Source organism: Erinaceus europaeus, chromosome 9 (genome assembly GCF_950295315.1).
Source record: "Erinaceus europaeus chromosome 9, mEriEur2.1, whole genome shotgun sequence".
NCBI lineage: Eukaryota > Metazoa > Chordata > Mammalia > Eulipotyphla > Erinaceidae > Erinaceus > Erinaceus europaeus.
In genome coordinates this window covers 42,696,434-42,712,583 of record NC_080170.1, presented here as the reverse complement: position 1 = coordinate 42,712,583, position 16,150 = coordinate 42,696,434, and the positions used below count along the sequence as shown (strand labels likewise).

Here is a 16,150-nt window from a genome sequence, read left to right as displayed (position 1 = left end):
CTCAGAACCAGAAAATGGACCTTCCCTACGTATGATCTGGCAATTCTTTTAGGGAGCTATCCAAAGAAAGCAAAATAGCTTTTTAAAAAATGTACCTCTCCTACCCTATGGTTTTGTTAATTAATCCTTTCTTAAATAAAAAAATAAATAAAATAAAATTAAAAAAGAGAGATAAAAAAAAAAAAGTCAAACTCAGGATCTTCCTCCAAGTGACAGAAGATACAATCTAAGTCTGCCCCCAGAGTCATCCTGTTATGTGAACAGCTTATCAACTTGGTCAAGAGTTATTCTATACTAAAACATTTCCCAAACACACAAAAGGCTGACTGAGATACAAACAAATGGCACTTAATGGTCTGACTTCAGAACGGGACTAATTCAAGCCAAGGACACTATGTAAATAAGCCTCCACTATTATCAAAGGTGAATTAAAACGTATCACAGAAGACTCAACACCTCTTCAAATATGTTCAAACAAAATTAAAGGCCATTTCCTAGTGGTCATTAAAATGTACCTGGCAGACTATTCATGAACTCATTCTGGGAGCAGGCAGGAAGGCAAACAGCACAGGACGACCACCTACCCTATGAAAGAATTACTCAATCTCACAGGAGCCAGTGCTTCACTTAGGCCGTAATGGTTTTGTAAAGTCAAATTCTTGAGCTAAATTTCATCTTGTAGGTTCCAACACTCCTAAAAGGACTGCTCTAAGGGTGATGTTGTAGGGATACCTAAAGATAGAAGAAGAGAAAAGGCCAATATAGACCAGCATGTGGATAGAGATTGAGAGGAGAAAAGAAAAAGTGATGGAATTTGTAAAAGATTGTGGGGATTAGGCAGACCCTCACAAGGAGAAGATAACTACTGTTGAGAAGGTGGCATGCTCAAAAGGTGGAACGCTTAAAAGTGATACAGTCTTCTCCACTAGCTTTCAGTCCATAAGTATACTTAGAAAGAAGTCTGGACCACAGACGCAGTTCTTGCAATTTCTATGTTTTAATCAACAGAATAAGCTTTGAAATAATGTCACTTCAGTGTAATAGACACATCAAAATTATCACTTCTTTTCCTAATATATTCACATTTGCTCTTCTCCCCTGGTCCCCAAATATTAAAGTAGTCTCTAACTGGATCAGAGATAAATGCTAAGGAGGCTTTCTTCTGCTACTACTAATATTCTCCTAACAATTTTCTTATATAGTTCTACTCTATGCCTGGTCATACAATGTATTAAGGGAAGTTCATTGTGATGAATAATAGTTACATGAACTGACAAAACAGTTACTTCTTGCATATCATAGAACAGCTAGTCTATTCTAATCACCAAGAAAACCATCAAGCCTACACATTTTCTTTGCTTTTTTCAGATCTTCAATTATATTCATGGGTTGTCTATAATTTAATCCTAAAGCAAATGATACCTTTCATTAAAACAAGGATAATATTATTATATCACTGATGTTAGGGCTTAGGCATTGCCAACATGATAGTTTCTTTGAATATACAACACAATTTGATAGAGAAAAAACTCTTTATACACTGTCAGAAAAATCTCAGATTCCACCACTATAATCATTGTATATCTAAGCCAATCTTAAATTGTATCCTAGTGTCACTTGGAGGAAGAGCCTAAAGTATGAGTCTAAAAAGACAGAAAATATGAATAACATTTTTTTTCTTATTGAGAAATTTTATTACTTAGGAAAATGAATTATCAAAGGAAGATACTTGTACTTTGTTTCCATTTCATTGTCACTAGAGATATCAATGGGCCTCAGCACCTGCACAATTTTTTTATAGGACAGAGAGAAATTGAGAGGGGGGGGTGGGAATAGAGAGGGAGAGAAAAAGAGACACCTGCAGTACTGCTTTATCACTTGTGAAACATCTCCCTGAAGGTGGAAAACAGAGACTTAAACCTGGGTCCTTGCACATGGTAACATGTGCACTCTACCAGGTGCACCATTGCCCTACTCCTCAAGGTCAAGATATGTATTTTTAATAAGTTCCAGATAACTCAGAAAACTCAGTGAGATTGTGTGACTACATCACCAACCTTCAACTAAAACCACTAAGTCTCACAGATTCAGAATCTAAATTCCTTGAAGGTAAAACTTAGAACATTTAAAAAATTTCATAAAATGTGAGCCAGTCATCTCACCTGAAGTACAAATACATGCACAAAATTATATTAATATTCTTACTTCAAAAGAGTGAAAAAAGCATCTGTTTCCAGAGCCTGATACCCTGTTCCAACACTTTAACTATTTATCAAGGACAGCTGCCATTCTGTTTAGTCATTAGTAAAATAAATACTAGCATACTCAGGTTGTGATGGCAGAACACAACACATACACGTGTCCACACAAAGTAATGAATGACTTAAACAGTAAGGCTTTTTTTTTTAATTAAAAAAAATGCTTTCCACTAGAAAGTCCCTAATTGATTAGACACAGACCAAATTAGCTTGGCAATCTAGCAGAAAGGCCCAATGAAGACAAATTCCAAAAACCTAATTCTAGCTGGTTCAACAAATGACACTCAGAACTTAAACAACTAGGAGAAAGTCTAAAATTGCCAGATAAAGAGAGGACTATAGGAGTTGGATAACGGAAAGAGACAGACTCACTTAATAATGACCCTTTTGGTCAATGTCTTGCCATCTCATCAACTGAGTCCCTAATCAGGGAGTCCTTATATTCCCACACAAATATGATGGGTCTAGACCTCTAATAGATCCCTCTCTATACCACCACTAGCCACTTCCATGGGGAACATCATCATAAGCCCTCATGGGCCTTCCTAAGACCCTCACCATAAAGCAGCAATGGTAGGGACTGCCCTAGTCTCCAAAGGGAGGCTGGGATATCCTGCCCTGTCATTTGGGGAAGACTAGCCCTGAAGTGAGTGTAGCCTGCAATGTTCCCAGCTGTGACCCTGAGCTTTGAGCTCAGGCCAGTAGGGACTTAAGAGGTTACACAGGCTTTTGTGCTAAATATGAATTTTGTGTCTGTGCACGCATGGGCCCTGGGTAGAGTGGATGGAGGTTAATTAATTAATTTTATTCATAGAATTTTTTTCAAGGATAGGAGCTACTCTCTGCCCTAATCCAACTCTCTAGGCCTTTTCTCTACTCTGACATTATTTTCTCAGATAATATTTTTATCCAATTTCATGTTAGTTATCAAACTCAAACAAAAACTACCATAGTTGAGGGCCCCTAGAAACATGCCTAAATTGGACTTGTGAGCTTTCTTCCACCTTAAGATCCCTAAACTCATCTGCTCTGATCTTATTTTTTTGGTTCCTGTTCATTAACCACTTTGTCTCACTTTATGTCCTGCCTCCTTCTAGACACCAAGTTGTAGGCACTATCATGATTCCATCCTGACTTCTCTGGGCATATGACCCCACCCACCAGTGTATCTTGGAACTTCACCTCCCCAGAGTTCTACCCCAAGTAGAGAAAGATAGAAACAGGTTGGAGTATGCATTGACCTACCAGTACCCATATTCAGTGAAAAAGCAATTACAGAAGCCAGAACTCCTACCTTTTGTACCCCAAAAAACAATTCTGATCCATACTCCCAGTGGAGAAGTGATAGGAGGAAGAGGATTAGAGGGCTCTGAACTCCAGCTCCACTGGGACCCAGAAAAAGGGAGGGACATTTGGTTGTAGTAATAGGGTTATGTATGGCTGGGAGGGAGGGGGACCGGACCTGGACGAAAAAGGAGGCAATTATGTACAAATGTAGATAATAGTTGTAGAGATGATGCGATGGTTAACCCATGCCTGCAACCTTGGGAGAACTGCTATGGCTTGCAATGGAGGGACTGGAGATTCAGAACTCTGGCGGTGGGAACCGTATGGAATTGTACACCTGCTGACATGTAATTTTAGAAATCAATATTAAGTCACTAATAAAAAAAAAAAGCACTTCTCGTTTTTTCCCCCAAAATGTCAACATATAGTCATATTATAAAGTTCTAAAATAAAAATTTAAAGAAAATGACTATTGGAGGGCATTGTAAATCCCAGTTTCTTATTCCTTTACTCCCATTAAAAATCTCTAGTATTCCCAGGACATGGGAGTTAGCAGGTTGATCCATATTCCTAGGCTGTTTCTGTCTTTCCCTAGTGGGGTAGGGGTCTGGAGAGGTGGGGTTCCAGGACACACTGGTGAGTTTGTCTGCCCAGGGAAGTCAGGTTGGCATCATGGTAGCACCTGCAACTTGGTGGCTTAAAAGTATTAAGATATAAAGCAGAACAAACTGTTTAATAACCAGGAATCTAAAAGTAAGAATACAGCAGGTGAGATTTCAGGTCTCCATTTTAGAAAAGCTACGAAGTCTATTTTAGGTTTATTCCAAGGGGCCCATGACTTTACTAATTTTGCCTGAGCCTGACAGCTAACATGCAGGTGGGCTAAAGGAATTACAGAAACCACACCTTCCACCTTCTGCACCACATAAGGATCCTGGGTCCATACTCCCAGAGGGATAAAGATTAGGAAAGCTTCCAATGATGGGGATGGGATACAGAACTCTAGTGATAGGAATTGTGTGGAATTGTACGCCTCTTATCCTATGATCTTGTTGATCATTATTAAATAAAAAATAAAAAAATAAACTCCAGTCTTGGATAAATGACCCATCCTTTCTAAATTCATTCCCTCCTTCAGGAAAGCAATACACTAAAATGGTCCATATGTTATTATCTATGTCTAAATGATGTACAGCAGTTACAAATGCCACTTGGGTCAGAGGTCTGAATATATAGACAAGTTACATCAAAAGGTTTACATATACAAATCAATATAAATTTTAATATTTTAAAACTTACTTAGAAACATTACAAATGCCTATTTTTTTAATTTAAAAGGAAAGTTCTTTGAGGTACTCACATCTGGTTGAATGGCTTTAAATACTGGAACATCCATTAGTGTTATCTGACCCTGAAATAAAAAATATAAACAATAAGAGCATCTACTTTTGAGTTCCATCATATGAAAGTATTCTAAATTAAAATAACATTCTGTAATAAAATAAGATACATTGACTATTAATATCTTGAATAAAGTCTCAATTTTACAAGAGTTTATACAAAATTAGCCCTGAATCATTAAATAAAATTACTTGTAGTTACCTCAAACTTACTTGTATATATATTTTTTTATTTCTTTATTGAAGGATTAAAGTTTTACAGTAGACAGCAAATACAATAGTTTATACATGTATAACATTTCTCTGTTTTCCACATAGCAATACAACCCCCACTAGGTCCTCTGCCATCCTGTTCCAGGATCTGAACTCCCCCCCCCCCATTTATTTGTATTCTTATGAGATAAAATCAGAAATACAACAAAAATCAAAATATTAAATATCAAAATAATCACATGATAAATTAAAAACAAAAGTTAGATCTACTCATATCTGGAGCAAGATTCTTGTGATAATTAAATCATATTTCCTTATATACAATGAGGTATACTAATAAACTATCTTCTAATTTATAAAAAGTAATGAGACCACGATAGTGGCAATTCCTGTCTAAGAACATCACATAGCTATGGACTGATTTCACTTATGAATACTGATATAAAGCAAAATCCAACAATATACTAAGAATAATGTGCTCTATCCAAGCAAATTGTTATCAGGTAGCAAAAGTGCTTCATATCAGGAAATCAATATATTCTGCTAACAAGTTAAAAGGAAAAAAAAGAGAAACAATTAGATGAACATTCAGATTCCTCTAGGGGGCTGGGAAGACAGCATAATGGTTATGCAAAAGACTTCCATGCCTAAGGCTACAGAGTTCCAGGTTCAATCCCCAGCAGCACCATAAACCAGAGCTATGCAGTGCTGGGGGGTGGGAGGGGGAGAGAGAAGTTAAAAAATAATTGGAGAACCAGGCAGTTGTGCACTTGTTGAGTGCACATGTTACCTAGTGCAAGGAGCCAGGTTCAAGCCACCACTCCCCACCTACAGGGTAGACATTTCATAAGCAGTGAAGCAGGTCTGCAGGTATCTATCTATCTTTTTTCCCCCTCTACCTCCCTCCCCCTCAATTTCTCTCTGTCCTATCAAAATAAAGAGAAAAAAAAAAGACACAACTGCCAGGAATAGTGGATTCATAGTGATGGCACTACTGAACAGTTTTTTTAAAATGGTCCAGGTACTTTTCATGATACTGCAACAATACCCTCAAATTTCATTTTTCAATTTACAAATAAATAAATAAATAAATAAAATCATGTCCCACATCTATCAAAGAAGTACAGTAGATATGGGGACAGTAGATATGGGGAGGTGATAACAGCAGGAATGAAAGCAACCGCCATGAAGGTGAATGCTCTTTATTACTTAGACCAAGTTCAGACTGTATTTTATTAATGCTGCCTAATAGAGGAAACTAGATAAAGGGTCAGACAACTTTAACCTTAACTTTAGACTTTTTAGGTTCTTGACTACATCATTTTCTTGTTTGTCAGTTTCTTCATCTTCATATCTTATAATTTCATATAGAAACAAGATTTAACAAGTTCAGTGAACCCTAAAATTATCTTAAGCCCAGGGACCAGGCAGTAGTGCAGTGGGTTAAGTGCACATAGTGCAAAGCACAAGGACCAGTGTAAGGATCCTGGTTTGAGTCCCTGGCTCCTCACCTGCAGGGAGGTCACTTCATAAGCAGTGAAGCAGCTCTGCAGGTGTCTATCTTTCTCTCCCCCTCTGTCTTCCCCTCCTCTCTCCATTTCTCTCTGTCTTATCCAACAACAACAGCAATGGCAACAATAATTACAATAACAAGGGCAACAAAATGGGAAACATGGTCTCCAGGAGCAGTGGATTCAGGCACCAAGTCCCAGAGATAATCCTGGAGGCAGAAAAAAAGGAAAAGGAAAAAAAGAAAAGAATATGTCAAGTCCTTCTTCAAGCCTTTCTTCCTCTTTTTTGCCTCGCTTTGTCACTGTGCTTTTTTCCTCATCAATTCCCAAAGTTTCTCTTTTTACCACCTCCTATGCTGGGTTCTAGTACACTAGCATCAACATATGAGGTATGTGCAAAATCTGGAGGAAGGAGAGGGAAGAGACTTACCGCATATTCTTCTGGTGTAACCTTAAGAACGTCAAATACCACAGCATCAAAGCTTTTCTTGAGTTCAGAACCTTTGTCACTTAATGACTCCGAACTGCTACTTTTCTGTTAAATTTAAAGAAATTGTAGCTATTTTAATAGCACTTCATAGTCATAGATACTTGACTGGCATGAAAAACTGAGGAAACTAAGAACAGTGAATTAACAAATGTAGCAACAGTTGGGCATAATATGCTGCCTAATAGAGGAAACTAGATAAAGGGTCAGACAACTTTAACCTTAACTTTAGACTTTTTAGGTTCTTGACTACATCATTTTCTTGTTTGTCAGTTTCTTCATCTTCATATCTTATAATTTCATATAGAAACAAGATTTAACAAGTTCAGTGATTCTAAATGAAGTAAAAGAGGATATAGCTACTTATAATTTCTAAAACTATTTTTATCAGCAAAAAGAAGTTAGTCATAATATAAACAAAAGAAAATACTCATAACTCCATTGACTAAAATAATCCTTTTTTATTTGCTAAATAATGGTTTTCTGTGATTATGTAATTGATATTGCTTCTTCTATTATATTGCAAATTCCAGGGGTTTTGTTGTTGTTGTTGTTGTTGTTGTTGTATGGGCAATTTTATGTTTTAATTTGCTGTTACCACATGGAGAACAAGAAGAGGCTTTGCACTTTGCAAATCTTCTATTTAATTTCTCTTCATGTATACCATGAGATAAAAATCTATTCTGCAATTTTTTACTGAAATCAGAGCATCCTTATTATAAGAACAGTGAGAAGAGGTTCTAGTTAATGGTGGCAGTAGGCAATTTATAGTTAATGGCACAAAAAGTTAACCAAAATTTCAATTATCAAAGTATAATACAAATATCAGCATACCAGCTGTTATACATAGGTTTTAAAAACACTTGCTATTATGCCTCACATCCATGCCTCCCTTTTCAGTAGAAAGTAAAATCATTTAAAGGAAGGGATCTGTAATTCCTTCTGGAAAATTCAAGACCCTTATTACCTGAAACATTTCTTCTGCTCCTGTTCTTTCTCTTTCTGGTTGTCTCAGTAATGTTTATGTTATGCCTTCTATTATCCCACAGCCATAGTTCTTAAACTTTGGGTCTAATTTCTCTCAGCCTAGCTTCTTGCATTTCAATTTGGGAAGTTTGTACTGACATATCTTCATGCCCAGTGGTTTTCCTTGCCTGCTTTCTGGCGATCAGTGCAATGAAGGTCTGACCATTGAAGTCATTCTTCATTTTTGTCACAACAGTTCTGGTTTCTAGTACTTCTGTTTTATCCATTTATTTTTGTGTGGTATCCACTTTTTCCTTTACAGTCCTTAGCATTATTAATCATGGTTATTTTAATTCACAAAATCTATGCCACATCTGAAGTCTGGTTCTGTGGTTTGCTTTGTCTATTTGGACTATTTCCTCTCACCTTGGAACATGCCTTGTAATTTGTACAGAGCTAGGCATAATATAATAGAAACAAACAGGCCTTGTGGAAGGGTATCCGCTCTAATCCAGGAAGGATTTATGTTGTATTTACTGTTTATTGTTGCTAGAGGCATCTGAGTCCTCAACATCCTCATTTTCTAGGTCTGTGGGAACATCCTACAGTTCTACCATCAGGTCTCAGTCCTTGAATGAATCTGGTCCCTTGGGTTATCTTCTCAGTAAGCCCCTCCCCCAACACACACACACACACACACACACACACACACACACACACACACACACACACACATCCATGGTGAAAGAGGGCAGAGGAAATAGGAATTGGAAACTCTCCACTAGTTAGATTCTAGGATATCAATTAGTTTCCCCTGAGGTGGAAAACAAAATGTGCTGGAATATTTCAAAACTGTCTGTCCCCCACTGTGCCCCACCCTTACAGTGGGAAGGAATTCTCTGCTCTTAATTGTGAAAATCTGGTAGGTTTTCCTACCAAACTATTGAAATTGTAAAAGTCATAAAAATGGGAGTGGAGTGACCCCAAGAGGTGGTTTTTTCCTCCAGGGTTATTGCTGGGGTTCGGTGCCTGCACTACGAATCCACTGCTCCTGGTGGCCATTTTTTCCCTTTGGTTGACCTTGTTGTTCCATTGTTGTAGTCACTGTTGTTGTCTTTGTTAGATAGGACAGAGATAAATGGAGAGAGGAGGGGAGGACAGAGAGGGGAAGAGAAAGATAGACTCCTCTGCAGGTGGGGAGCAGGGGCTCGAACCGGGACCCTCACTGGTTCTTGCACTTCACGGCACATGCACTTAACCCGCTGTGCCACACCCCCCTCCCAAGAGGTTTTTAACTCTCAAGCTAGTGCACACAATCTCCAAGAGTTTGGAGTTGTGTGGTAACAACTCTTTAATGAAGCTAAAAAAGTTACTATTTTCCTTTATTTAATCTGTTCCATTTTGTTTGTGTTTTAAGTACAGGAATGATAAATCCCAAGCTCTTTGTATGTCCAAGTAGAAACTTGAAGTCCTACAAAGGGATTAAATTTTTTTTTTTTTTTACATTAGGGATATCACTAGGATTCAGTGCCTTAACAACAAATCCAATGCTCCCAGAAGACTTGACTCCTTCCCCCGCTTTTTTTTTTTATAGAGACAGAGAAATTAGGAGGGAAGGGGGAAATAGATATCAAGAAAGAGAGATACTTGCATCACTGCTTCACCACTTATGAAGCTCCCCCAAAGTAGGTAGGGATCAGTGCCTTGTGCATAGTCATGTGTGTGCTCTACTGGGTGTGTCACTTCCCAGTTGCTCAATGAATTTTGTAAGCAGTGTTTTATTTCCTCTGTTAAATCTTTGTAAATATAACAAAGATTATAGAATGTCAGCAGTGTCGTGTCCTAAAACTAATATAGAAATTTATACATAAGGGGCTGGGTGGTGGTGTGCTTGGTTAAACACACACATTACCATGTGGCAAGGACCCAGATATGTGCCCCTTCCCCACATTCGGGGGGTAGGGGGGGGTCATGTATGGTAAAACAGATCTGTTAGGTCTCTCTCTCTTTTATTTCCCTTTTTGTTGCCCTTGTTGGTTTTTTTTATTATTGTTGTTGTTTTTGATGCCCTTGTTGGATAGGACAGAGAGAAATGGAGAGAGGAGGGTAAGACAGAGAAGGGAAGAGAAAGAGAGACACCCGCAGATCTGCTTCACTGCCTATGAAGCGACTCCCCTGCAGGTGGGGAGACAGGAGCTCGAACTGGGATTGTTACACCAGCCCTTGCACTTCACGCCACGTGTGCTTAACCCGCTGTGCTACCGCCAGACCCCCTCTTCCTGTCTCCCTCCCCCCTCTCAATTTCTCTATGTCCTATCAAATAAGAAATAAAAATTAAAAAGAAAGAAAAAAATGGCTACAAGAAATAGTAAAATGTGTAGTGCTGGCACCAGCACCAAGCCCCAGTGGTAATTCTGGTGGCAATAAAAAAATAAAAATAAATGCATGCATAAAAGTATTAGAAAAGAAGAAACAGTATGTACAAATTCAGTAACAGCCCAAATAACTAAATATATCCTATCAGGTAAATGTATTCATCTTAAATATAACTTGATACTTTTTTCAACATTTTAGTTTATTCAAGACAAGTAAGCAAATTATGACTTTTTTTTTTTTTGCTTACTAATATAAGCAATCACTTTTTTTTCCTTTCCTTTCTCACACACCATTAGTAAAGACTGTAAAAATTACCAGTACTGGACTTTTTTCTGCTTCCCCAATCTGCCGGTAATACCAAGAAGCAAAGCAGTAATGTATTGGGTCTTTACACAAAAATCCACCAAAGGAATAACAATTTGTCAAGATAAGAATGAAAAATTAATAGCACAGCGGGTTAAACACAGGTGGCGTAAAGTTCAAGGACCGGCATGAGGATCCTGGTTCGAGCTCCTGACTCCCCACCTGCAGGGGAGTTGCTTAACAAGCAGTGAAGCAGGTGTCTATCTTTCTCTCCCTGCCTCAGTCTTCCCCTTCTCTCTCCATTTCTCTTTGTCCTATCCAACAACAACAACCATCAATAACAACAACTAAAACAATAAAACAAGGGCAACAAAAGGGAATAGATAAATATTAAAAAATATTTTTAAAAAAAGAATGAAAAATCACTGATACTTGTAAATGCCTAAAAGAAAATTCACTATGAAAAAGCAGTTGATAACTGAAGGAGAAAATGAAGGAAATATAGGAAATTAAATACTAAAACCATGAACAAAGCAGGACAGTATCCTAGATTTACAAAGAAAAAGATGAAAAAGGAAACAAGAAGAGCAAAATCATAATAGATTGACTAGAGTTGAGTGCTCATCTGTCTTTAATACTCTTAAATTCTATCACCAGAGCACCCCTTTCCACCTGAAAGTCAGAGGGTTCTTTGGTTTCCTTCAATTGGCTTGAAGTCCAAGGATATAGACAGTACCCAACTGACTCCAAATACAAGAATCTCTCTTTGTCTCACTGAACTATAGTCTTTAGGATTCAAGTAATGTAAAAACATTTCAAAAGAACACCTACATATTCTGAACCCCCCAAAAGGCTGGGGATAGGGAGCTTTAGGCTCCTGGTACATGATGGTGGAAAAGTACCTAAACTGGGGGTGAATATGCTTTGCAGGCACCTATCATGGGGAGACGAAAAACTGCACCCACATGTCAACAACTGTTCTGTAAATGATTAAAACAATAAAAAACCCCAAGAATATTAAGTACTATTTGTCAACTATCTTAAATGGATACAGACTAATAGCTCTTAAGATGTACAGTGTACACAAGGACCTGGGTTCAAATTTCCAGTCCCCACCTGCAAAGAGAGAAACTTTATGATCATTATGTTTTTTGAGTTGTTTTTTTTTTAACATCTTATTTATTTATTCATGAGAAAGGAGTAGAGCGAGAAAGAACCAGACATCACCCTGGTACATGTGCTGCTGGGGACTGAACTCAGGACCTCATGCTTGAGAGTACAATGCTTTATCCACTGTGTCACCTTCCGGACTACATGAGCATATGTTCAACAGTGTTGTAAGTGTTTCTCTTTCTCTCTCTCCATTTGTCTCTATCCAAAATAAATATGTAAATATGTAGGAATAAAATAAAAGATGTACAATGGACATGTGAATTGTAAAATTTTAAAGTTAAAAAATACCTAAGAAAATAGTGTAGTCCCACTTCTCAAGTTCTGAAAGAAATCTGTGACCAAATATAATGAAAAAATTGAATGCCAGATCAGAAACCACAAATATCACAGTTGCAACTGAGTCTCTGTAGTGCCTTACCTCAGAAGCAGTGGCAGCGATATTAACACTGCTCACCTGCCCGTTCATGAGGTCCATGCTTCGCACATCAGTCCTGCTCTTATGCAAATAGCAATGTAAGGCTGCTTCACGTCCAAGGCCACAAAGACATTATTATTCCTATAAAAAAAAAAACAGAAAATTTTACTTTATTCTTTAAAATTAATGATTTAACACTAGCTTACAATATAGAATTTTATGAATAGTTTATCTCTCACACACATACACAACATCCTCATAACCAAAATTGCTATGCCATCACACTACTGAATAACTAGAACTTTCAACCCATCCCCCTGTGTGAATTAGCAACATTCACATATTCTTGTAAACTTAACTGGTGTATCTTGTCTTGCCACCATAGGCCTGCCTTTGTCAGCCAACAATTTAAAGATGTTTCCCTTTATAACATCACCCATGCCACGGACATCCTTTACTACCCCCAAAGACAAATGGCTGTTCCCCTGGACATCACATCCACTGACTGCTTCCCTTAGACTTGAGATATGATCCTACCTCTTCATATCAATGGAAACAATCCCCCTTCCTTACCTGTATACCCTTAGTTGTGGGACCCTAGCTTGTTTTACTTCTTCTGCTCACAATAGGTCCTATAATTCTTTTTTTCAACATTTTAAATTTATTTATTAATGAGAAAGAGAGAAAGAACCAGACTCACTCTGGTACATGTGCTGCCAGGGATCGAACTCAGGACCTCATGCTTAAGAGTCCAAGGCTTTAGTCACTGCACCACCTCCCGGACCACAGTCCTATAATTCTTAACAAGCTCATGGCCTTTTGCGGCAACAGATTGATGCCATAAAGATGCAACCTATACAAAGTCACTATCATAGGCTGGACATGGCAGAATATTGAGTTGCTGTGGAGGATTTGCCCCCCTCCATCAGAACGTTCACCATGTAGAGGGCTGGCTAGCCAATGACGGGTAAGAGGAAACTAGCGTTATCCAGTCAACCTAAGACAGGGCATCTGGTACTACTGGGCAAAAATGACCAGGTGTTCCAATGACGGGTAAGACGGAAGGCTGATCCCCAACCTAAGATAGGCACAGTCCACCCTGCCACAAAACAAAGTCCGCCAAACATCAAAACATGATATAAGACAGGGGGACATGTGGGGAGCCACATGTGCCCTCAAGGTTGCTATTGGCATGGCCATAGAGTTTATGTTAAAAGATAGTTCCTGGGAATCGGGCGGTGGCGCAGCGGGTTTAGCGCAGGTGGCGCTAAGTGCAAGAACTGGCTTGAGGATCCCAGTTTGAGCCCCCGGCTCCTTACCTGCAGGGGAATCACTTCACAGGCGGTGAAGCAGGTCTACAGGTATCTTTCTCTCCCTCTGTCTTTCCCTCCTCTCTCCATTTCTCTCTGTTCTATCCAACAACCACAATATCAGCAATAACAATATAATTACAACAAGAACAACTAGGGCAACAAAAGGCAAGATAAAAAAAAAAAAGGGATAAGATAGTTCCCGCTTCCCTACACCTTAGAGTCTTTGTTAAAAGATAAGGTCTTTTTCCCCATGAATCACCCAGGACCTTCGAGATAAACGGCTGACTACCATGACAAATAATATAAAATATAATCATAAATGAATAGGAAAGATACATCCCCCAATACTCAGTTGGTCAAGGCACCAAACCTCTTTTTCTATAAAGCATTCAAATCAGATGCCCTGCTAACCATGAGAAGCAGATTGTTTATGTTTCTTCCACAGGAATCCCAGAAAAAAAACATCTGGACCCCTGCACACCCTGACATCACCCACTAGATGGCACGACTACAGTGACACACCCCCCGAAACCCTAGATGTCACCTGACGCGATCTGAAGAATCTGATTCGCAGACTCCAAGGACAGAACCTTTTTACTGCCTGTCTGCCTTTCCTGCTTTTGCTTTGACCTGTCACGTTTTGGCGGTTCCAGCTCACAATCTACAGAAAAGCAGAATTCCAGAGGCTGACCTTCCTCATGCAGCATTTCATCCCCTGCCATTTCTCCCCCTAGTCGCCTACTTTGGACTGAGACTTCTATCGGACTTGCTGGTATACCCTTTGGACACTTTAGACAATTTTACAGCAGCTTCCTTCCCTTCACGTTGCTGGTTTTTCATAGACTGACCCTGAGTAGTTCATAGACTTTACACACTGTTGCCCTGGGCATTAGATAAAAGGAAAGGGGGAGATGCTGGGAAATTGTGCCAATGCAGTCACATCTGCCATGTTGTCCCCTCAGGCTACTGCTAGTTCCCTGGAGAGTTGGGACATTCTCGGAGTGTCTGTTCAGCCATGTTGTGCCCTCAGGACATTGTCTATATCCCCGCGCGATATCTGGAGTGCTCTGGTTACTCCTCCCCCCTCCCATTCTCATAAGAGTTATCATCCTATCCTGGAGTGCTATGGTTACTCCCCCCCCTTCCCATTCTCGCGAAAGCTACTCCTATAAAAACCCTTCGTTTTCCGCACCTCGCTCTCTTGCCAGCGCTCCACTCTGGTGTTCAGACGCAGGAAAGGTTACTGCGTGAGGCAGCCATTTTCTCTACCTCCACGTGGCCCAACTTGCTTCTCTAACACCCAACTCTGAGGTGCCAGTGCGAATAAAGATTTGTGTTTCCTCTTCACTCTGGACCCCCTCTCTCTCTTTTCTGCAGCCTGCGCACTACAACATCTGGCTCTACAACACCCCTGCCCCTTCTTAGCCCCCTAATAGCCAGCAGTTTTCAGAGTCTTAGTTTAAGAATTTCTTTCCCCAGTGGCACAGCTATATACGAATAGTATCAAAGAACATAAGTTATGGTGATGTTATGTATGATACAGCAAATCCTAACAAAGGGATTTTTCAAAGATAACCCTATTGCCAAATAATTTGATTACAGCAATAACTATCTGTTGCCTTCTTAAACCCCAAGACAGCAAGAATCTCCTGGTTCCTCTGTAGAGCCGATATTTTCCCCAGTCCTGGAACCTCTAGGGTGGGGCTCATTTTCCTGCATGCTACTCTCAATTCATAACAACTGATACTGCATCTGCTAATCCCAACCTAATCAACACAAGTACCACCTCAGCATGCTTCACTTCAGGCTATATCCAGGGACATCAGGCATGAAGTGTCAACCTTTCAGCCTCATTACTCTGGTGAGACCTTTCCTTTCATAGGGCTCTCTAATTCCATTCCAGGTGATTCACTTTATAACAAACTCCCAAAACCTAGATATAGACCAGGTCCCATGAGATAGGGCATATGTTCACATGTATCCATAAATTAGGACAAAATATGTACCTTAAAGTAAAAGTACACAATAGTGTAAAGTGAGTCAGTATAAAGTTCATAATGAAATAATGTCTACTTAGACTTAAATACCCTCCTCACCTACTTCCTATTACACTTCCCTCAATCACTCCAAAGCTATGCTTATCAAAGTAAGGACTGCAAAAACTGAAAAAGGGCAAGAGACTGGCATGCTTTAATGATGACTCTTTTTAATCACTATCAGGCCATCCTAGTCACCCTAGCGCTGGGGCCCTAGTCAGGGAGTCCTGAGATTCCCAAACTGACATGATGGGCCGAGACCTCGAATAAGTCCCTCTCTCCATTAGATGTCTATATATGCTATGGATTTATTTCTGGGCTATTTTACTCCACTGAATGCCCTTTTTTTGTTTGTTTGTTTGTTTGTTTATATATGTAGTCTGAAGTAAGGGAATATGAAGCCTCCTTTTTT

At 39.2% G+C, this 16,150-nt stretch overlaps 1 protein-coding gene across 3 annotated transcripts in view; it reads right to left on the bottom strand.

The window, feature by feature from the left end:
• Nucleotides 1–16,150, bottom strand: part of RALGPS2 (Ral GEF with PH domain and SH3 binding motif 2) — a 144,951-nt gene that overhangs the window by 91,020 nt on the left and 37,781 nt on the right. For all 3 annotated transcript variants that reach the window (XM_060197741.1, XM_060197743.1, XM_060197742.1), the window contains exons 2-4: nucleotides 12,393–12,530; nucleotides 7,100–7,204; nucleotides 4,906–4,956 (exon numbers count right to left, since the gene is read on the bottom strand). In XM_060197741.1, the coding sequence (XP_060053724.1) occupies nucleotides 4,906–4,956; nucleotides 7,100–7,204; nucleotides 12,393–12,449 (213 nt within the window). In that variant the 5' untranslated portion in view covers nucleotides 12,450–12,530. The remainder of the gene's footprint in view (nucleotides 1–4,905; nucleotides 4,957–7,099; nucleotides 7,205–12,392; nucleotides 12,531–16,150) is intronic.